Here is a 24,311-nt window from a genome sequence, read left to right as displayed (position 1 = left end):
GGATTTGGAAATGACGTATGTTATAAACTGTAGACTACTTCAAGCTGAGAAGATTAAATGAGGCCCTTACTCCCGTGCAAGCCTTTCAACTAGACTGGAATGATTCAACATTTTCATCTTATAAAATGTTATTCGGGCTGAAACCAAAACCAAAATAATAAAAAGTACCCTCTCCAATGAAACATAATCTGTGGAGATGCTCCCGTGCTTCTCTGAAGTAGGAGTTTGGGGGCGAGGCGCTAAAGGAGACAGTTTTGGGAAGAGGGCTCCTAGACTTGTTACTGACTAGGTAACAGAAAATTGGCATGGCACTGGGCAAGCTTGCAGGGTAAATGAACTCACAGGGCAATGCTTCCCTCGGCGATGCCTGTGTGTCCAGTAAGTTGATGGGTGTTGGAGCAGTTCCTACTCAGGAGCAGGCAGTGGCTGCAGAAGACTAGCGCCCTTCCGGAAAGGGAGGGCCGTGATGGAAGGAGCATTGAAGGAAGGGGAGCAGACTAGAGAGAGCAGTTAGCTTGCTGAGCTGTCAATCCTGGAGTGCTGACAGGGTCTTGCATGGAATCCCCCTGTGTTTGCATGCAGTTACCTGGTCATGCCTTCTCTACTTCCAGGTTTTCTCTTTTGTCCCATCATATGCAGAGCCCTCCTCCTGTACCAGGACTCCCTGCAGCTGCAGCTGTGGTGGGAAGGTGGGGAAATCAGGTAGGCAGTAGAGACTCTCCTGTTGGCAAAGAACTGCTGGCAAGCCAAGCAAGACATCTGAAATTTCTCCTGCCACTTTCTTGCAGGTGTTGAGGAATGTTTAATTCACAACAGTTGAAGGTCTGTTCTTCAAGGGATTGTTCCGAATATGGGTCTGGTTGTCTTAAGACCAGCCTCTTTGGTCTGCCTCTGCCATTGCTTCACTGTGCGGCCTTGAGTGAATCATGTAACTCTCTGAACATCTGGTTCCTCCTTATGAAATGGGGATCAGAGCTTTTCTCCAGTCTACAGAACTGTGCTTTGGGTCGAATGGATCCTACATACGATTGTGCTTTGAAAATTGTCACGTGGAAAGCACAGGTTCCACTTTATGAAATGATGAACACCAGGCAGATTGGTTCACAGACAGTACCTTGTTGGTTGAGCCAGGGCCATTCTGATACAATCTAAATAGACTATTATCTTTGAGGGGTCTTACTTTGTGGCATCTCCCGGTGGGACATATGGTAAGAATTCTAAGCTGCTAACTGGAAAGTTGAAGGTTTGAGTACATGTAAGGGGTGGTGACTGACTTTTGAAAGAATCAGCCATTCAAACACCATGGAGCACAGATTTGTCACACACAGGGCACCATGGGTAGAAGTGGCCTCAATGGCAAACTCAATGATGAACTTCAGGCATCACGCTTCCTGATGAATGGAACAATGGCATTGAATGCTGAAGCACCATTTCATAGACTGACTGACAGAGCAAGACCACAAAACTCCTACAGGCCATCCGCTGCCAGCCTCCCAAGCGGGTAAACTGAGACGCGCAGACCAAGAAGGTCTCACCCATGAACATTTGATGACTAGGCAATCTAGACCTCAGGCTAGACTGCCCGCCGCTCGCTGGTTTTCCTGACTCATGGTTCTGAGAAAGCTCCAGTGAAATCCGGTGTCAGCAATATAGAACTGGATGAATCCCACATCCATTGGACTGCAGAGACAGGCTGTCACCCAGCTTTCATTAGAATCCCTGCATATGACAAACATGTCAAGACTCGCCCACTACATCAGCTCGGGGAAAAATAAGCATAATGCTTCATTGCCTGTATAGCTGACTTCCAGTGTTACTATAAAAAAATTGTTTGTCATAGTGAAAGTGTTTTTCACCCATTCTAAGTGTCCTCCAGTCACGGCATGCCTTGCGACTCCATAAAAAGGTCTTCAACAAGATGATTTTGAGGTTCTAGAAGTAGAAACCTTATACACAGCACATTATGGGCTTACCCAGCACATTATGGACTTACCCAGCCCCGTGGATAGCCAGACTGATGAAGAAGATGATGAAAGCATGGTGTGTGTACCAGAACAACTCGTAGGAGACTTGTCTGATGAACTCGGTTGAAGAGGTGATGATCAAGATTAAAGCCAGAGAGAGCACCAGGCCGGTTAGACCTGCTATTGTAGTTAGCAACTCAGTAGAAGGGCTCTAGGAATAAAACAAAGCAAAGCAAACACCGTGTCATTATTGTTTTAGTTCCATGTTTCCATTTTAAGATCAGAACTGGAAAGTGCAACCACCATGGTTTACAATGTTTTCATCAGAAGTCTGTCAGCCTTAACAAGGGTTTGAGTCCTACCCAAGAAGTGAGCATCTTTCATCCCTTCCTGTTCTCCGTCTCCTGCCTGGCACTAAACCACAATAACCAAACAACAACAACAACAATGAAGACACCAGTTGTGAAGTTGATGCTAGCTCATGGTGACCCCATGTGGGCAGAATGGGATTGCACTCCATTGGGTGTTCAAGGATGTGATCTCTTGAAGGTCTTTATTTGGAAGTGCCTCTGAGTGGTTTCGAACCACCAACCTTTTAGTTAGTCATCGAGCATCTAACTGTGAGTGCTGCCCAGGACTAGACATGAACTGTGCTAACATTTTACAAAAGTCCGTTTCATGAATGGCCATTTCCTCTCATGGAAAGCCTTTGAAGATAAAAACTGTACAACAAATCTGAATTGGTTCCCCTCCCTCTTTTAATTGATCATGAAAACCAACAACATCTGCTTGCGGATTGAGTGCAAGTTTATAGAGCAGATCAAGGGTCAGTTTTCCATTCAACAATTCACGATGATACTCATTGTTGCCTCTCATGGACTGTAACACCACGGATCCTACTTCCTATAGTATTTCCTGTTTCCAAGCTTCCTTCTTTCCTTCCCTTCTGGACTTTGTTCTTGGACAAAGCTACTCTTCTGACCTCCAATGGTTGATTTTGCTAAGACGTGTGTACCCCCTGGAGTCGTTGCTCCCCTTACATAAATCTGAGTTTTAAGATTTCAATATTTACCATAAAACAATGGATCAGTACACTAAATTATGTCTTAACCTAAATAAACACTTTTCTGTGTTTTGAAACATTTCCTGGGGAATTCCCAGTTTAGCAGCTACAGTCTGGGTTCTTCTGGCGGACAGACAATCCCTGCTCTTGCTTTTTAACTGGCAGGACCAGGGCTTGCATTTCTTGCCCACCACGCCCTTGAACGACCTGGCATGAAACTGTGTGTCTCCTAGGTGATCGGCCAGAGTATAGCCATTCTTCTCTGGTGGACGGTGCCCTGCAGCAAGTATTCTGGCCTGTGCCAAGGGATGCTCAAGAGCTTTTCAGGAGATGAGCCACAAACCTTTTGCTTTTCATTGTGAGCTCCCCTTCTCCTTCCTAAGTCATTAGTATTCACACATTGTGTTGTCATCGCCGGGAAGACCATGAGCTCAATAAACTCGCGCTGCAGCTTTTGTCAGGCAAAGCTCATTAATTTTGTCTGCAGTGAGATCTCCAGGTAATTTGGACAGGGGCTTCTCCATTATTTATTTATTTTCTGTCATGGAGCAAATAATAGACCAAAGATGGAAAGGGTTGGTCTAAAACATTTAAGAGATTTTTATTTTGCCAAGTATACTTAGACTTTTTTAAAAAAAAGAAATCTAGTTACATCATATGATGTGCTAATTTCAAATCACTCTGCTTGTTAAAGCAAATCCCCACTTCCCTTTTCTGCCAAGACATTTAGAGGCTGGTTTGAGTTGCGATGAATCCTCTCAAGGCTGCCCACTGTATCTCTCTAGAAACAGACCATAATGTAGACTTTGTGTTACTGATACTCATCTTTCTCCTAATACCCCAAAGTAGAGGGTTTCTTCAATTTAATTAGTGCTTCTCATAGTCTGTCTATTGCTTCTAAAATTTGAAATAACTACATGGGGAGTAGATTAATCATCTTGTTAAATTGCTGTACGGAGAGGGAGGCTTCACCTATAATGCTTTATATTACTTACTACTACTGGCGACTGAGTGGTTACAATTGGGTGCTAACTGCAAGGTCAGAAGTTCGAAACCATCAGCCGCTCTGCGGGAGAATGACTGGGCTATTTACTCCTAGAGAGAGGTACAGTCTCAGACACTCACAGGGGAGAACTGGCCCTGTAGATTTCTGAGACTGTAATTCTTGATGGAAGTCGAAAGCTGGGGGTTTCTCTGACAGAGGTGGTTTCAAACTCCTGACCTTGCGTGTGGCATAATGGGCTACGGTTTGGGCTGCTAAACACAAGCTCAGCAGTTTGAAATCACCAGTTGGTCCTCAGAAGTAATACATGGCTTTCTACTCCCACAAAGAGTTACAGTCTCAGAAACCCACAGGGGCAGTTCTGCTCTGTCCTATAGGGTCGCTGTGAGTTGGTATCAATTCAATGGCAGTGTTTGAGGGATTTTTAAAAAGTTAATTTTCTATATAGTTTCTTCAAAACATTGAGATTGATTGTTGGGTATGGATAGCAATGGACTTTCTAGTGTCTTAATAGAAAAAAGATGTAACTGAGTAAGGTCCTGGGTAAATGCTGCAGCTAAATGGAGGTTCCACCAAAGGTTCATGTGCCCAGAGCCCTTGTTGCTTTAAATTATTGCTCTCAAATCTGTGTTTCTCATTGTTGGCAAACAAGGAGAGGTGGCTCTACTGGATCCAACATGTGCTATTGAAAACTGAGATAGTTAAGGTTTATTGTGCCAACCTGGCTGATAAACACATGTGGAGTTAATTGAAAGTCAGAGGGATAAGTGGCTTGGTGAGCCTTGTCTTTCTAGTTCTCAGGTCTCTTGCTCTCCGATGGTCAGACCATTGTGTGACTGCCTTCGCCAGTTCCCTGCTTCAGTTGACAAGGATCACATCCTGCAAGCCATCCCTGAGGAGAAGCCACATGGACCTACCCTGATGCAGCCCTGGGCGCTGGAGCAACTGTGTGGAGACCGCTGCAAGTGCTGAGATGCTTACACGCTCACTGATTCAGTTTTCCTCCTGCAGTTGGCATCATTGGGTGAGTTTTTTGAGATTGAGGAGGACTTTGTAGATTGGTGTTGGACATATGGGCCAATGTTGGACTTATGGGCTTGGACAGCACTGGTTGGGATGCTTTCTTAGTGTACACTTAACCTTTACGTAAAACTCTCTTATACATATATGAGTTTCTGTGGGTTTGTTTCCCTAGTTTACCCAGACGAACACAAAACCATCCTAAGATAGTTAGAAAATGTGACATGGACACCAGACCTCTTTAAAGTGTTAACAAGCAAATATATGACTTTGAGGTCAAACGTATGCTGGACCCACGCTGTAGAATTTTCTGTCACCTCGTCTGCACCTGGATGCGGGACAGTGAATAAGTAAGACTGGAGAGAGGTTGATGCGTCTACATTATGGAGTTGGCAAGAATACGGAATGTCCCCTGGACTGCCAGCCAGAGAGATGAGCTGATCTGTCTTGGAAGAAGTACATTCTGAATGCTCCTTGGAAGCCAGGATGACAGACTTCATCTCAAGTCTTTTTGGACATGTTATCAGGAGATACTAGACCCTGGAAAAGGACCTCATACTTGCTAGACTAGAGGAAGGCCCTGAGGAGACGGATTGACACCACAGCGGCTGCCACAATGTCCGCAAATAGAATGACCATTGTGCAGATGACACAGGGCAGGGCAGTGTTCTGTTCAGCTGTACACAGGGTTGCTGTGAGCCCGAACCAACTTGACAGCATCTAACAACACGGCCAGGGAGAATGTCCTGCAACAGAGACTTCGAATTTTTCCTACTCAGAGCTCACCTGGTAAAATGGCTACTTAAGGACGCTGCCCAGAAGGTAATGGAGAGCTCGCCATTTAGGGAGTAGCCTCAGGACATTCCTGAGCAATAATGTTTTAAAAACATTGGTCAACTGACCAAAATGCTGGATGCAGATTCCAATACGGCCATGCATGGAAATAGGTCCTCATGAACCAGGACAAAAGCGGGTAAAGGGGAAGAGGGGTGTATTGCTCTCAAAAGGTGGGTCAGTGGGGCTACAGTTTTGGTTTTCAGCGTGGTCCCTACATGTGCTGCCCCTGGGTGCACCCCTGTCATTTGCATCCATAATGCCACTGGCCAGGCAGGCCTTCTTATGAAATTAGCTACTGCCCCCATCCTCTGCTTTGGCGAAGCAGCTCTTCAAATGTGTGCCAAATATAAAGCATAGGAGAAGAGATCCAAACAAACAATTTGCAAATGGGAGAGGAAGACATCCGGTTTATAACCCCGGGATTTGGATGGCACTTCCCCTTCTTTACGCATCCAGCACCAGCGGAAAAGGAAGATCGAATCACAAGTGGCTTTTAACATTTTAAAATATTAGGACGTTAGCAGGTTGACTGCATTTCCTGCTTAAGGGTCCTTATTTGGTCTTGCCATAAGCTAATTAAGTGCCTGTGCTTTACTCTTTGCTTATTATCTCTTAGCAGCATTCACAATAGAAAAGGCAGCCCCTGCCCCCCCCCCCCCCCCCCCCCAATCCTTTTGTAAAACGCATTGGAGCGGCTGTTAGCATTTGACAGAAACTTTTGCTCACACTCTTTTAGGAAAAGTTTCTGAATAATCGTTCTCCTGATAAAACGCCAAAGCACACTCACTGCCCAGTCGACGACCAATAGTGACCCTGTAGGACAGTTAGAACTGACCTGTCGGTTTCTGAATGTGTAATTCTTTACGGGAGTAGAAAGCCTCATCTTTCTCCTACGGAGCGCTGGTGGTTTGGATCTGTTGACCTGCACACCGCCTAACCCACTAGCCATCCGATCTCCTGATGTTGCTCACGAAGGGGTCTGACACGGAAGGGGGTTCAAATGGGGAAATCTAGTGGGTGGGCGTGGAGGACTCACCGCGTTGAAGGTCCGGATGGGGTTGAGGAAGCTCTCATTAGGAGTGCTGCCCAGTTTGGACAGTGCGGCTGGAAGCCCCTCTGCACGGGGGGACTGACTCAGGTGGTACCGCTCCAGGTTGAACGCATGTGCCACGGTGTGGATGGCTGTGGACGAGGAGAGAATCTGTTGATGACTCAAACATTCTGTGGTTAAGCAGCTGTCTGCTTTCTGGTGATGTCTAAAGAAAAGTGATTGATTTGTGCATCTGCCTGAGTGTCTTGAAGGGAGCAGGGAAGAGAACACTTCGGAAGATAGTGTGTGCTTCATTGCGTTCACTGCAGGTGGAAGCAGAAGTACATCTTAATCCACCGTGACTTTGTGATGAACATATGAGGGGGCTTCAAAAAGGACGTGGAAAAGTAGCATGAAAATATAACCGGATTTTCCCAGGCCCCTTGATGATGCCCTCTCAAATGTTTTTTAAGGAAATGGAATCATTATTGCCGTACCACAATATTCCATAATTTGAAGCCAATCCTATATCCGTTCTACCGTAGTTTTGCCAACCATGGCCTGCCTCCCCCATGAGAGGGGTTTTCTTAACCACATTATAGTATTCTTTGTTACATGGTGTTGTAAACACAGCCTAGCACACTTAGGAAACTGGTGTGTGTGTGTGTGTGTGTGTGTGTGTGTGTGTTGGTGGGGGCGGGGGGATTGTGGCAAGTGGGTGAAATTGGCAAACAAACTTTGGATTTCTATGATCTTTGGGTCAAAACCAGTATCCACCTCACAGCATTTCATACCAGACACCATTGCCTTTGAGCCAATTCTGACTCGGTGACCCTGGACTCCTACAGGCGACTGATGATATATCAATATTTCCGTAACAGCTAGAATTAGTTATTCTAGGATACTGTTCATTATATACACTGGCATATATGGGGAGGCCTGTATTTAAATTCACAGTGCTTGTTGTATGCTTTAGACTACATTTCTACTCATAAAGCCCCACGTGATAGAGTAGAACTACCCTGTTGGGTTTTCTAGGCTGAATTTATATCATATTTGACCTAAAAAAAACCCCAAACTTTTCATTGTGTCTTGGACGATGATTGACAGAGCAAATCATCAGTTCCACATGCAACAATTCCTACACATTGTTTCATCTCATTCATTGTAATCCTTTCATTACAAAATCACTCATCTCCCTTCCTGCCTAACCCTTTTGAACTTTGTCCTTGGGTGAATCCTGATTGATCTCAACCAGAATTTGATCTCAAATGCTTGGTTATTCTAGGGCGTGTGTCTGTCACCAGTGCTCCCCTTATAAATCTGTGCCTTGTTTGGCTGAATACTTATCCATAGAGGTGATTTCAATTCCAGGTCTGAAGGGTAACCAAGGGCCATAGTTGTAGGGGTCCCGCCAGTCTCCATCTGACCAGTAAGTCTGGACCGTTCGATGATTTTGAATTCGGTTCTACATTTCTCCCCACTCTATCTAGGACCTTCTAATGCGATCCCTTTCAAAGCAGTGAGTGGTGGTAGTTGGATACCACCTAGTTCTTCAGGTCCAGGGTCATAAAGACAGGTTTGTGTGGGCCATTAGTCCATTGGTTTAGTTATTTTAAGCTCTCTTGGATTTTCATCACTTCTCTTTCCTCTAGACAAGGAGAGACCACTCATTGCACCTTGGATGGCTGCTCAAGAGTGCTGAGGACCCCAATTGCTACTTATCAAAGTAGGATTTAGAACATTATCTTTGTAGGCGAGGTTACTCTGATCTCGCGGTCCTTGAGACCAGGTCCTGAACTATCAACGTATTCCAGACCCGTCAAGGAATTCCCTCGAAATGTTGATTCTAAGAAGTTCTCATAGCCTCTCTCTCCATGTGCCACCACACTCAGGCATACACTTGCAGCAAATGTTTCTGTCAAACATGTTTATGGTGGGTATATTGCATATTCTACTCTTCCTCTCACATTCAATCAGCTGGTGTGTTTATATACATATCTACTCAGAAAACCAAAATGCCCAACTCACTGCCATCAAATATGGGACAGGTAGAACTGCCCTTGTGAGTTTCTGAAACTATCATTCTTCACGTGACTGGAAAGCCCTGCCTATCTCCCAAGGAATGGCTGGTGGTTTTAAACTGCTGACCTCGCATTACACCGCCAGGGGTCCCTCCACTCATAGATCGCCATCACTGCAGGGTTGTGCAGATAGCGATGCTCACCTCTGTTGCTTTAACTCTAGTATCCTTCCAGTGCCTTCCTCTACCGCCATCGTTTTTTCTCAACTTCCCTTTTATCACATGTTGCCTTCCCCTTCAGCCAAGCTAAATCTACATGACTCTCTCTCCATTTGGAAGTTCTACAAGTACATCATTCCCTCTTTTTACTCTGTAGTTGTTCTCAATACAAATTCACATCTCTGGGTCCCTATGTTCAATCTGAAAAGTTTGTCTTACTTTGGTCGCTACTCTATCTGTGTTGACTTCGGAGTGGTGTTGTCATGTAGGTGCATTTCAGCTTGTTGCCTGCCATTGTGGGTGTTCTGCCTGAAGAATTCCATGAAGTATTTCTTGTGAAGTTGGCCTGATTTTGACAAATGGCTTTAATGTCTATTTATCTGCAAATGCCCTACTTCCACCGTTGTATTTCAGGGACACTTTTGCTGAGTGTGGTATTTGTTACCCCCCTTTTTATTGCAGATATCATTTTTCAACAACATAAGTGATGATTATACACATGGCCTTCACCTGATGGAATATGCACGAATCTAAATGACGGCCTCTGTGGGAAGAGATGATGGGTAGGCTGCAACCTTCACGGCGGATGATGGCCGCGCCTTTCTCCCATGCAGAACGCTGTGTGAGTTGGAACGGCCCACCTTGTGGTTAGCAGCTGAGCACTTACCCATTGTGCTCCAAGGGGTCCTTCATACACACGTATACACAGGCAAGCCTATATTTGCATACTTCTTCCTAATCGAGTGAGGAAAGCCAGTATTTAGGGCACCAGACCTTCCTGGATATCCTTAAGCAAACCAAGGCGCTTTAATTTGAGAATTTCTATGTCTGAAATCTAACAGAAGGAAACAAGCTCAGAGACACAGCTGGTCTGGTCTGAGGATTTGGGGTTCCTCTTTCTTGTCTTGTGAGAACTGTGGGAGAATCCAGCCATCACACCATCCCAGGGAGCACAGGCTGATGCTTTTCCTGTTAATGGAACACCTGTTGGGTGATTGGTTGAAACTTGCCACTGGGATCAGATTCAAGTGTGAAGGGAGAACTCATTGCCAGTGTCTACATCTGTCTAGTCAATTGTTCCCCCGTCCTCTGCACACAAACACCCCTGATAAGAACGGGCAGAACTTACTAGGACGATACAAACTAGAGAAGGTGTTAGGCATCCTGGTGACCTGGTAACCGAAAGGCTGGCAGTGGGGACCCACCAGCTGCTCTGTGGGAGAAAGATGTGGCAGTCTGTTTCCGTGAAGAGCAAGTGTGGGAAACAGAATGGGACAGCTCCACACTGTCCTGCGGAGTCACTGTGAGTCAGATTATCAACCCTGTGACAGTGGGTCATCCAATGTGTGTGTGAGTTTTGGCTTTGAGTCGGCACCAGATCGATGGCAGGGAGTTTGGTTTGGGGAGTGGCCTCAAAGAGTGAGCACAAGATGCGGTGTATTTTCTCCTTGGGCCACTGGTCAGTGGAGGGGGCTGCCTGGTTTAGGGTCAGGGTCCATCACGGGAGGCAAGCTCACTTAGCAGCTACGATGATGATATATACGGAGCAGGGGCAATTTGCTACACTGAACATAACCCTTGTCCAGTATCTTTAGTTGTTAATTTCTGATAATTAGTCCAACGTTTTGAAAAACAGGCAATAGCTCTCTTAGCTCACGTATGCTGACTATTTCCTGGGTACCAGCGCCGCTGTAAACGCGTTAGCCATAGCGTTTCATAGAGCTCCTTGAGCAGTCGTCCTTCCCCATTTTACAGGCTAGCATTCCAAAGGTGAAGGGACCTGCAGTCTACTAGTGTCAATTAGTGGGACAAGTCCTTCAAAAGCTGCGTCGCATCTCTGCGCTAATGAATAATGGCTATCTCTCGGAAGACGTGCTGACAGAATGGAATGGCTTGTGAGACTTCGTCTCACAGACTTCAGGGCGGGTTGATAGGAGAGACTAGTCCCTAGTCTGGTGAAGGAGGAAGGTAGCAGAAGAGAGGAAGACGCTTGGTAAGATGGATCGACAGGGTTGTACAATGGGTTCAAACAATCGTGAGGATGGGGCAAGGCTGGGCAGTGTTGACTTCTGTTGTACAGAGGGTTGCTATGAGTTGGAATTGACTCGATGCTGCGTAACAGCAACATAGCTGACTGGTCACTCAGAACTGGCATCCTATGGGCTTAGGTAAAACTCTTCCAGTGGCTCACTCAGTGTCTTTAGGAAAACTACTCCCAAGGCACCTCTGACATCCTCATACCAGGTTGGTAGGAAGGATGTTTTTGCTTTGTTCTTACTTAGGGTTATAACCTCACTCTTCTATTCCTCCTCTATCACAGGATAGACATAGAGTCGCACTTGTGTCCATTTTACAGAAATGGAAACTGACTGGCTTGTTTGCTGTTATACAACAAACGTATAAAAGTCAGGAAGGAATGGGGGTTACACTTTGTGCTTTTTATAGTCTATTATACTCTCTAGCATTTACCTCCTGTGTGTAATGAATGGTTGATCATATTCGATTTTCTATTAGAATAGTTTCCGCATAGGAATCTGACACTGTGCAACTACATTTAAGGACGGCTATCGAACGAGCAAAGATATTGAACAGTTTGTTTATTCTTATTGCTAAGTCGTCCATAATAGGACTGATAAAATAAATCAAGTAGTGTAAGAAAGCCAAAGACACTGTTCAAGTGGTAGCTCCCAGGAGAATATGTTGAACACTCTTTTCTCTAGTTTTTATTTTTAATATACTTTAAAATCTATGCTTTATATATTCTCTTAATGGTCCATCTACCTCTCCTTTGTTTTCTTTTCACAAGGGAGATGATAAAAAATGGAATCTTCTTCTCATCTTAGAAATTCTCAGAAAGAGGACTGCCTGTGTCCATTTGGTTTGTCTAGACCCTTAGTTTTCTTCTTAGACTTGACCCTAAATTGAGATCTTGCCTTGGCAATAGAGGTATCCCAGTTACATTATTCAGGAGAGATGACCTTTCTGGTCTGTCCCCCCCCCCCATCTCCCACCACTCTCTGCCACCAACATTCTATTTTCTATTATTCCTGGTATATATTTTAGTTATTTTGATATAAATTGGCATGCTACATATGTTCACAATGACAATTATTTCCCATAGACAATAGAGTAGTGATAAGATTTTATTTTTCCCTCTCTTAGTCATCAATATAATTTTATGTGATTCGCTTTGATATTTGTATGTAGTAGGAAACCTAGAGGCTATCTCTCTTTTAGTTAACTTTTGCTCATCTATAAAATGGGGGGATTGGACTAAAAACTATGAGTTATTTAAGTTCCCCTCTAGGTGAATAGTTTCTATGTCTCTTCTTAGTGAACTGGGATGATTTATCATTTAAAAGGGGCCCATACATTCCATGATACCTTCCCGACACAATCGCTCAAGACAAATGTGTGCATAAGTAAACGTGGTGAAGAAAGCTGATGGCGCCTGGCTATCAAAAGATATAGCATCTAGGGGCTTAAAGGCTTGAAGGTAAATAAGTGGCCACCTAGCTCAGAAGCAACAAAGCCCACATGGAAGAAGCACACCAGCCCGTGTGATCATGAGGTGTCCAAGGGATCAGGTATCAGGCATCAAAGAACAAAAACTCATATCATTGTGAATAAGGGGGAGTGCAGATTGGGAACCCAAAGCCCATCTGTAGGCAACTGGACATCCCCTTACTGAAGGGTCACAGAGAGGAGCCAAGCCAGTCAGGGTGCAGTGTAGCAACGATGAAACATACAACTTTCCTCTAGTTCCTAAATGTTCCCCACCCCCATCATGATCCCAAGTCTACCTTACAAATTCAGCTACACCAGAGGATGCACACTGGTACAAATAGGAACTGGAAACTCAGGGAATCCAGGACAGATGATCCCTTCAGGACCAGTGGTGAGAGTGGTGATACTGGGAGGGTGGAGGGAGGGTGGGGTAGAAAGGGGAAACCGATTACAAGGAGCTACATATAACCTCCTCCCTGGGGGATGGACAACAGAAAAGTGGGTGAAGGGAGACGTCGGACAGTGTAAGACATGACAAAATGATAATAATTTATAAATTATCAAGGGTTTATGAGGGATGGGGGAGCAGGGAAGGAGTGGAAAAAAATGAGGAGCTGACACCAAGGACTCAAGTAGAAAGCAAATGTTTTGAGAATGATGATGGCAACAAATGTATAAATGTCCTTGACACAATGGATGTATATTTGGATTGTGATAAGAGTTGTACAAGACCCCCAATAAAATGATTAAAAATAAAATAAAAGGAGTCCATAAAACAATGGATAAATATTGCAAACAGGAAGTTTATCTTTTCAAAATAAAACACTGGTGCAAAATGACCCTTAAGCCTTGTGAGACATTCAATGCTGGCACCTACTCAGATCAGGTCTTCCTCATGTCCTTTGCAGACTTCCACTGGCCCCTGTGGCTTTGCTGTTGGAACAGCCCAAGGAACATCTGTCCACACCCCACCAGACACACCAGACTCCACGGTGCTCCGACTGGATCTTCCCACACTCTTTTTTCTCAGCCAACGAGTTAAAAGAGGGCAGCGATCTTGGGCCCACTATTCACACACATTGAATTGGCGTGTGTGGATTCTGAGTTCAAATAAGGAGCTTTTGTTATTACGATTGAACATCAGTAATAACAACACAAAACCATACCAGCTGTGATTGGAGCCCGTAGCCGGGAGCAAGTTCCTTTCCTGCCCTGCTGCCTTTCTCCAGAGATCAACAGAGGCATAAATGAGAAAGACTTGTGGATGTGTGCTTAGCTCTTGGCAGAGTAGAGGGGCAATGAAAAAGAGGAGGGCCCTCAGGGCAATGGTTTGACAGGGGGGCTGTAACTACTGGCTCAAAGAACAATTGTGAGCATGGCTCAGGACCAGGCAGTGTGTCATTCTGTTGTACATCGAGTTGCTATGGGCTTGAACTGACTCGAGGGGCCCTCCCAACAACAACGGCAGGCACTACTGATTAGAAGGGTACCCGCTAGGGTGGTATTGGCTGTCAACTCAATTGATGCTGACAGCCAGGCCTTTCTTCTGTGATCATGATTGGTGGGTTCATAGCCTTTCGGCTGAATAGTTGAGCGCAAACCATTTGTGCTACCCAAAGAGCGTTCCTTGTTTGTGCCTCCAGCGGTTATTCTCCACTGAGGACCCCCACCCCCACACCCCCGGACCTTTCCACTCCCCATTTCCCAGGACCCTGATTCTGAGATCTAGCCTTCCGATTTGCCCCGTCAGGTTTCCTGAGCTTTCTAACCTATTTTTAACCACTGCCTTTGGAGTCACTGCTCACCTTGGGAGCCAGCCCACCACGGAGCCCGCTGGAAAGAGAAGTCGGGGTCAGTCTGCAGGGCCCCCTCTGGAGGAAGCCCCGGCTCAGAGTTCTCCTTTTCAATTGGGAAGGTCTTCAAGGTCCGCTGTGGAGCAGAAGGCCCAGCAAGAGCGCATTAATAACAACCGAGAGGCTGCGAAAGGACCATTTTTCTACCAGTGGGGTTATAGGTCCCCGAGAATGATTTATTAGCGGCTGCAGAGAGCTCCGGCAGCTCTTATAGCAGGCAGGCAAGCAGGAAGGCAGGACGCCAAAGGAGAAGCATTGCTGTCACTGCCGTTTCAGTGATGCCCTTGATTATAGATGCCATTGGGGGGCCTCGTCCCTCCCCCTCTCCCGGCCCACTGCCACCGGCCTCTAATTACATCCTTTAATGATTCCACCAATTAAAGCCTGCAGATCAACGTACAGGGGTGCAGAGGAGAAATAAGAGGTTGGCACGGCAAACTTCGGTGTGGATGCGTTTCTTCCAAGGTTGCACACCTCCGTTCAGCCCATGGGCGATATGAAAAGCTACCGCATGAGCATTGTGTGCAAAATCAGCCTGGGAACATGTTCCGGGGGCGCCCCCACAGGAACACAACTTAAGGACAAAACGTGAACTGCGAAGGTCTCCCTATGAAACCAGGGCTTCCTCCACCACTACCACCTAAAAGCATAGTTGCCAGGCGCATTTCTTCGCTTATGTGAACTGTATTAATGGCCTTGGGAGATGCTGAGAGCTGTCTCCCACCCGCCTGCCTTGGCCCCCCACAAGACAACGTTGCCATGGAGCCGTGGAATGAGCTGTAGGTGGCCATCAACTGCAGTGGTGACCCTGCTCAGGGAGCCCGTGGGGAGGCGTGGGGGCTCAGGAAAGTAGCGGAGGTCCCGCTGCAGGGGGCTGGGGAGAAATCCTGATTCTTTCCGGGAATTTGGAGTGGGGTGGGGGGGAGACAGGAAAGGCATAGCCCCCTTGGCTGTCCGGCAGGGGCAGGAGGAGAATGGATTGTTCAGCGCTATTTGGCCTCACTCGGAATCTCTTCAACCCTCAGTCCCTGTTCCTTGCTTCTATCCACCAAGGACTAATTCACAGTCCCCTGAACAAGGCAGGCACCTGTCTTGTTCCTTTCCTGGCAATTTTTGGCATCGTTTTTTTCTCTTCCTTTTGGCTTGCTGGTCAACTCCCACTCATCTTCAGACGTGGCCATCTTTGGTGTCAAGCGCCAGCGTCCCTGGGTCGTTAGGTCAATGCTCAGTGCCATCTGCTGCTAACTCAAAGACGGGCGGTTTCAGGACACCCAGAAGAAAGGTCTGGGGATCCCCTTCCCCATCACCCTTTGCTGGAAACCCTGGGGAGCACACTGTCACTCACAAGAACAGGAGTGGACTTCAGGGCGGTTAGAATTAAATGCCAAGAAGGACCAAGGAAGCCAAGGTGAATAAGGTTGAACCTCAGTCCTTGAGACGATCAGAGTCTGTAACATTTACTGTGTCCTCGAGGTGTGATGTTATGGCTACAGGCACAGAGGGCCGATCCCTTGGACCTGGCAGGGTCAGGTCAGGGTGGACTAGGGGTTAGTCCTGTGTATATGGTGATGTCTTACCCTTAGTGGCAAGGCATGTCAGGGAAAGACAATTACACGAGAGGAGGCCCAGGATACTTAGGAATGACCAGTAGCTAGGGGCCTCTCACTCACGATCATCCAGCCAATACTGACTCACAGTGACCCTCTAGGACAGGGTAGAACTGCCCCTGTGAGTTTCTGAGACTGTAACTATTTATGAGAGTAGAAAGCCCCATCCTTCTTCCTCAGAGCTGCTAGTGGTTTTGAACTGCCAACCTTTTGTATTGCAGCCAGTGCGTAACCACTCCACCACCAAGACTCCCTAAGTAGGATAAGCTGTTAACATACTCAAGTGCTAATAGAAAGGTTGGTGCCTCTGCTTCACCCAGAGGAGTCTAGGAAGAAAGGACTGGATACCCACTTCTGCAAAAATAAGTTACTGAAAACCTTACAGAACACAGTACAACTCTGGCACTTATGGGGAATCAATGGATGGCAACTGGTTGACCAGTAGCTGGTTACTGCTTGAAGTCACTGCTATCAAGTCAGGTCTTACTCATGGCACCCCTATAGGACCGGATAGAACCGCCCCTGTGAGTTGTAGAGAGTGTAACTCTTCATGTGTAACTCTTCATATGAGAAACCCGCATATTTCCCTAGCAGAATTCTTTTCTGTGAGCAACCAAATTCATAGCCACTGCACTCACCCAGGGCTCCTGCTTGAGGAGGGTAAAAACCTAGGGTGATGGCAAGAGATCATTGCATTAGACAAATCCTCTGCACAAGATCGTAAAGTGTTGAAATCAAGGGTGCCACTATGAGGACTAAGGTACACCTGACCCAAGCTGTAGTATGTTCAATCGCTTCATACATATGTGAAAGTTGGACACTGAATCAGGAAGACCGGAGAAGAATTGGTGCATTTCAACTGTGGCGTTAACAAAGACACTGAAAACCACACGGACTGCCCAAAGAACAAGCAGATCTGTCTGGGAAGGAGTACAGCCAGAACGATCCTCAGAGGCAAGGATGGTAAGACTTTGCCTCATATTCTTTCAACATGGTATCAGGAGAGACAGGTCTCTGGGGAAGGACATCATGCTTGGTAAAGTAGAGGTCCAGTGAAAACCAGGAAGACGCTCAATGAGATGGATTGAAACAGTGGCTGTAACAAGTAGCTCAAACAGAAGAACAATTGTGAGCCTGGCGTGGGGCTGTACTCAAGGGTTGTTTTGAGTGAGAACTGACCCAACAGAACCTAAGAGCAACATGGCAAGCGATGAGACTGGAGCAGTCGTCAGGGGCTGGATCACAATGGAACCTCATAGCTAAGCTATGGAGTTTGGATTCCAACCTATTTGTGGTAATGGCAAGTGAATATCCTTATTTCCTTCAGATTTCCAAATACGTCAAGTTCTGACAATTAATTTGTACTTATCATTGCGAAGGACAACTTGCTTGTGGACTGTTGCTTGAATCCCCCAGTGGACAATTCTTTTTTTATTGTTTTATTAGGGGCTCATACAACTCTTATCACAATCCATACATACATCAATTGTGTAAAGCACATTTGTACATTCATTGCCCTCATCATTCTCAAAACATTTGCTCTCCACCTAAGCCCCTGACATTAGCTCCTCATTTTTGCTCCTCCCGCCCTGGACTATTTTCCTTTGTTTCATCGCTTCCATTGCTGACACTTTTGATTGGTCTTCACCCCTCCCTTTAAAGCATCTTTACATCTTTCTCTTAGAATCTACTTCTGCCTTAAAGCAATTGCATAGTGATAACATTCTTCCTGTCGCTTTAATGTTATATATAATATATATACGCACACATATGTTAAATATATATGGTATACACACACACACACACACACACACACACACACACACCATTTTATACAGAAACGAAGGATCCTTAAGGCTGGAAAGAACGCCTAGAGATTCCTTCAGCTCCTTTCTGACAAGCCTACCGAGTAGCGGGCTGAACTCCTCTTGGACATGGCACTCAGGGGACCTTCATTCTAAATTTAGATAATTGTCAATGGCTGGAAGAGTCTTCCATGTTTGAGCTGATTTCTCCTTCCCGAGCAGAGCATTCTTTACTCCTTCTTGCCTTCCCTCAAACATCAAAGGTTATTGGCACCTATACAGACAGACTCAGCCCAGCAGTGGGCCCTGGAGGACAAAGATGAAGGAGCCTGGTTCTTTGTCTCCCGTCCCTCCGCTGGCTTTCTTCAGAACATGCTGGCTTATTTTATTTTTTTTTTTGCTCTTACTTTTAACAGCCCACAAAGACCTTTTGCAAAGCATTTTCCCGGTTGGCTCAATCTGGCATGGAAGGCAACCAATGGGGAGAAATTTCCCCTCCTGTCTCGCTGCGCACCCCAAGTTGTGTTAATTAGCACCCGAGCACCGTCTGTCATGTCTTGTTGCTTAATTAAATTCACATTTGTTTTGAGTGTTCCTTTTACTCTGCTGTTTTTTTTTAATGCATGAAAGGATACAAACAAATGAGGAAAACATCGTGTCGTTAAATTAGTTTGTGGAGAACCATCCCGAGCCGTAACTCTCCTCATAACTCTTCGTCGTCTCCATGCCCGTTCCTTTCAACGCCTCTGTTTTCCAGCAAAACTGCAATGCAGTTAGTTGCTCTTTGCCTCTCTCCCCTTTCCTGCCTCACCATGACCTCGGACACCACTTCCTAGGGCCTTTCTCCTGAATTAGAAACATCATGCTCCCATCGCTCCATGATTCTTCGCGCCCCCTCCCTCCTACTTTCTCAATGCTAGACAGAACCTCGTTTCTCTTTTTATGGCCCAGGCCCTCCTTTTCCTACAACTGTGAGTGAGATTTGAGCAGGGGCCACTTTTAGTTCCTGTGGGAATCATCTTAAGTCACCAACCCAGCATTTTCTAGTCGGCATTCACCATTTCGATAGTGACGGGCCTGCTTTTTCCCAAATGAGCATGAAGTCTCGGTAACTTCTCCTCAAATTGACACCTTGCTATGGAAGTGTGGGTCCAAGGAGATATTCAAAATTAAAAACCAAACCATCCCCCCGCTCAAACAAAACCAAAAACAAAACTAAACAAACTGCTTATTTGGTTTATGTGGTGGGAAGGCAAGGGTTTCTCTTGTCTAAGAGGGAAACTTTGCAGAGGGGACTGAAAGAAAATGAAAGAATTAAGGCAGAGATGGTGCAAAGCCCATCAGGTAATTCATAGTCAGCACGTACTTGCATTCACAGCGATCCCATAGGCAACCAGTTTGTGGAATTTGAGGTGTTTGTCTAATTGTCTCCCCCACAGCCCACGGCAGCACTGTAAGCACAAAAAGACAAAAGCCTGACTCGGGTGGGTGTCACGTGGTGTCCTGGGCACAGGGCTCAGGTCAGGTCACAAACCTAAGCAATACCCAAACCTCTTTGTTGCCAAGCACAGCTAGCTCTTGTTTATACTATGGACTGAGTGGATCTGTCCCCAAGGGTTCCCAAGACTGGCATCACTTTTCCCTTTTTGGGGGGCGTAAGGATCTCATACCATCTACTTAGATTCTGCTTAAGCAGCATCTTTGGAGGAAAACCCAGGAAGCCCCCAAACCCAACCCACTGCCATTGAGCCTATTCTAACTCAAAGCGAACCTGTGTAGGACTACAAATCTGTATGGAAGCACACAGCTTCATCTCTCTCTTTCGCAGCAGCTGGTGGCATGGACTTGTTGACCTTGGGGTTAACAGTCCAACATGGAGCCCACTATGCCACCAGGGCTCCTTGGAAGGAAACCTTCACATCAAGAAAGTGCATTCACTTGCTGCATTTTTCTTGTGGTTCGGCCAGGTTTGGAAGCCAAGTACCAAGGTGTGGGGTAGCTTTAAGGACTCCATCCCCTAGCAGCCTAAATACCTGGGCCTTTCCAGGGCTCTGGCTCGGCAGCCAAGGAAACTAAAGGCTTTGGAAAGTCTCAGGCCCACCTGGAGGACTTTTTTCCATGAAATGACTGGATTTCTAGGCAGTGATCTTTGAAAGAGGAGAGAGCCCTATCTTTCTACTGTGGAGCAGCTGATGAGTTTGAACCATCAGCCTTTCAAGGTAGCAGCAAAGCTCTTTACCACTGGGGACCCTTGGTGACAAAGCTTGTGGCTCATTAACCAAATGGTGGCTTTGCTGAACGTCAGTTCAAGAAAAGTCATTGAATCTGTCCTCTCACTACAACTCAGCACTCTGGTGTAATCCTGCTGACATTTACGCTTCGATCCCTTTAGCTGGAAAAGGAAGGCAATAACTCTTCCTCCTTAAAGTAATCTAGAAATGATTCCTTAATAGACAAAGATGATGGATACATCTATGGAACTGCTGGAAGATGCAGAAAGCTCCTCTGCCTGCTTGCTAAATGAAAGCGGATCATTGGTGATCCACTTCCTAAAAGCCAGCCACTGAAAACCCCACGTGAGACTCTCTTTCACATGAGATCACCATGAGTTAGCATCAACTCAGTGGCAACTGGTTGATATGCAGCTCTATAAATTCATAAAGTGAGAGTGTGCTGATTATATAATGAATTATGTGTTCAAGTAATGGTTATTGGAAATCTCATGTTCTCGCTTCTTTAGCAGAAAATGAACGTTAAGTACCCAACACAGTGAAATCCATAAAATTAAGATTTTTTTTTCTGGTCAAGGTTAAAGTCCACGTGGATGTGCAATGGTGGTGCTTCCCACATCCTCAGAGAGATGTTTCTTTACCGGCCTTTGGCACAACTGCTTATTCGCCTTCTTTCAATCATACATGGTACTATAGTCCCACCTCTTATAGCACTTCCATCTCTGTATGGCCGGTCAATTTAATTAGCCCTGGTTTTCAGATGGAGTAGGTGTCTCAGAGAAAGGGTGAGCCTATGAGTCCGATGTCTTGTGAGGAATGAATGGCGAGAGCAAGAGTCAATCAGGCCGGCCACACCAATTACTGAGCTCCCATGTTAGACGTTGTATCCTCCTCCACAAAGAAGCAAAACCTTGGTTCCCTCAGGGGCCCAAGGGATCTCCTCAGAAAGACTGTCTTTCACACAGTGGGGTTTGTAAATCATAACAACTGCGACGAAGACACATTTCTGAGTACTTACCGTATGCGTCCCCCTCAAGAATGAAATAAAGTTTCGGCTGATGGGTAGTAAAATGAGCATGCAGTTAAAATTCAGGCACACTGCGGATGCTCTCGCCCAGGCCAGTGTGGACTGCTCCCAAGAGAAGACACAAACAAAGAGACACAGTGAGACTGTCGCTGAGGGAAATGGAATATATTCTGTTTCCTGAAACTGTAATGAATAGCCACCAAGTCTACTTACACCCAGAATAACTCGCGTGTACAGAAATGCCTCTTCCTCTCCGTACCAGCAGAATGTGTCGATGAACAGATATACATTCACACCCAGCCACAAGAGCTAGAGCCCAGGGAGAAAGAGAACCAATCAGTACTATCGTCAACCTTTTCCTCAATTCAAAGTGACTGGGGGTGGGGTCTTTGTTTAAAATAAAATGAGGAGTTTCTCAATATTAATCAGAATTATTCCATACACAGATGCTTCATAGAGTGATGATTTTTTTAAACAATATTTATAATGATCAGAGATTGCCACTTCAAAAAGAGATTTTCAATGGCATAGGTCAACTTTCAGTAATATTATGAATACTCCTGAAACCTTTCCAATCAATATTGCTGTTCTGCTGTCAGTTGGTGGTGTAAAGAAGGGGGAGAGAATTTTGAAAACAACTCAGAGAGTACTCTAGAAAAATTCCAATTTCAAAGCCTAATTCGAAGACTCCATTTGATTTAGAGAAACATTCATACATTATGCAAAAAACAAACTACTTGACTTTAAACGTAATTAAAAATGAACTCAATCGGAAAACAACTTCACATGATTCTGTAAGGGTAAATTAAATAGATCTCCGGAATGTTTTCTAACAAGTTTAGTTTTTTTACTTTTATTTTTTTAACTAAAGCAATACTTAACTATTATGTCTATGCGAGTCATCTAGAAATCAAAGACTATTCAATACACAGATTGAAAGTTGAATAACAAAAATGCTACTTACTATTAATATGAGAGAGAGACTCTCACTCAAAAGCCAGCATCCCATCCTGACAGTTCAGTGTTTTTGCTGTCAGCAAATGATTCCTTCCATGCACCTGAGCCTGGGGTCTCTGTCCTGGCCAAAGGCTTCCTTACTAAACTATTTTGTCTATTTGTCTTTGGAAATACCTACTGGGTGTTTCCTTCCAGCTCTCTAGGAATGTCTAATTACAGACTTGATGCCAACGGCATATCACCAAGCTGACATGCCTCTTGACCTGGGTAAACAAAAGCCAAGTCTTCATCTAATGACTTCTTCCTTCAAAGACTTCATAAGAAAAAAGGCTTGCCTTATTAAATTATCCCCTTGTATTTTCTACTCCATTCATTTTCTACATGATTGCAGCCGAGGTGATGATAACGCTTTATGGGAATCGGAGGAATACCCCAACTGTGAATGCTGGGGGTAGCCAAGTACTTTGACTCACTCTTTCTCAACTTGGTTTATTTTTGCTTCTTTAGCTCCCTCTCCCTTCAAAACCCCGAGGTCAAACCTAGCGCCATCGAGTCGATTCCAATGTACCAATCAGAACTACAGAAGACATATTCATTGTTCCTGATAAATGAAAGTAAACTGTTTCCTGTGACTTAAGGGTGTCTAATTTATAGAGATGTCTTTTATATCCAAATGGTAAGCATATTTGAAACACAAATCTAAATATTAGTGGTGATAGTTAGGTTTTATGTTAGCCTGGGTGGGCCAGAATGCTCCCATGATGTGATCCGACATAGTGAGGTCAACACCTTCTTCATCTTGTCACAACCTTGAAAGGACTGGGGGAAGTTTCGTTTGGAGTATGGCCTATTCCCAGTCTAAGTTACAGTGTGTGGAAACTAGCTGATACCTACCGCTGGATTTTGATTCTGTAGCTGGTTCCTTAGAGGAACAAGCTCTGGTGATGTAGTGGTTATAAGATGAGCTGCTAACCTCAAGGTCAGCAGTTTGAAACCACCAGCCTCTCCTCGGGGCTTTCTACTGCCATAGGAGTTACACTCTCAGAAACTCATAGGGGAAGTTGGACTCTTTCCTAGAGGGTTGCTATGAATTAGCATAGAATCACTGGGGTGAGTTCTGTTTGGGGTTTGATCTGGCTCATCGACCAGTTATATCACCTGCATATCTCAGGGGTCATCAGTGGACTGTCAACCGTGAATTAAGGGAGGAATAAATAGTATGGATGAAATAATCTTCAAGAAGATGTTGAAGAAGGAAAAATATTCACTGAAGAAGAAACTTTTAAGTCTAAAATTGTGATGATAAAAATGAGATAGGTTTGGTGTGTATGAGGAGGGTTTATGGACTACACCCCATTTTTTATCTGAGTCCCATTTGGGACACCGATGAGCTAAGTGAGGGCTTGGTTTCATTTGTTATCATGGTGGTTTTAGGAGTGACCAGTGTGTGTCTGGCTCTTCTCTAATATGATAAGTAATAGTTGATGAGTGTAAAGATTATGATGCCAAATCCAGTAGACAAAGAAGTCCCAACCGAAGCACCTTCCTGACTAGTTCTTTCTCAAATATTTAATTTATGAAAATTTGGATGGTAAAGACATAAATAAGAAGTTATATCATTTGGCTAAATACCTTGTAGTGTCTTCATATGATAGATCTGTTTAGCTATCATAAAAGAATTTAAAAAACAATCAAGTAAACAAAACCTGGTAAGAATGATAATTGTCCATGTGTATATTTAAAGTCCCATATTTATCCAGGTACTAGGTTAAGAACTTTTGAATTATTATCTCATTAAATGATCCACTGAGTTTATGAGGTAAGTCTTACAAGCCCCATCATAAAATGTGAAAAATAGGTTCAGATAAAGCAACTTGTAGTCAGAACAATGAGTACTTGAATCCAGTTCTCATTGATTTTAACATTGTTATTTGGAAATCTTCATTTTTATTTGTATGAAATTGAGACTATCAAAAAGAGTTCAATCAGTGTTTTATTGACGATGCAAAAAATCATTGGACTGTGTGGATCATAACAAGTTATGAATAACATTGCAAAGAATGGGAATTCCAGACCACGTCATTGGTCTTAAGAGGAACCACCTCCAATGGTTCTCAACCTTCCTAATGCCGCAACCCTTTAATACAGTTCCTCATGTTGTGGTG

At 44.9% G+C, this 24,311-nt stretch overlaps 1 protein-coding gene across 1 annotated transcript in view; it reads right to left on the bottom strand.

The window, feature by feature from the left end:
* Nucleotides 1-22,198, bottom strand: part of NOX3 (NADPH oxidase 3) — a 74,531-nt gene extending 52,333 nt beyond the window's left edge. Inside the window, exons 1-6 of the mRNA XM_004701935.1 lie at nt 22,154-22,198; nt 21,403-21,498; nt 21,181-21,291; nt 19,298-19,382; nt 6,924-7,069; nt 1,994-2,175 (exon numbers count right to left, since the gene is read on the bottom strand). Coding sequence (XP_004701992.1) covers nt 1,994-2,175; nt 6,924-7,069; nt 19,298-19,382; nt 21,181-21,291; nt 21,403-21,498; nt 22,154-22,198 — 665 coding nt within the window. The remainder of the gene's footprint in view (nt 1-1,993; nt 2,176-6,923; nt 7,070-19,297; nt 19,383-21,180; nt 21,292-21,402; nt 21,499-22,153) is intronic.
* Between the last annotated feature and the right edge of the window lie 2,113 nt (nt 22,199-24,311).

Source organism: Echinops telfairi, unplaced genomic scaffold (assembly GCF_000313985.2).
Source record: "Echinops telfairi isolate 266 unplaced genomic scaffold, ASM31398v2 ScPeMD7_3533;HRSCAF=4204_0, whole genome shotgun sequence".
Taxonomy (NCBI): domain Eukaryota; kingdom Metazoa; phylum Chordata; class Mammalia; order Afrosoricida; family Tenrecidae; genus Echinops; species Echinops telfairi.
This window is presented reverse-complemented; position numbering and strand designations above follow the sequence as displayed.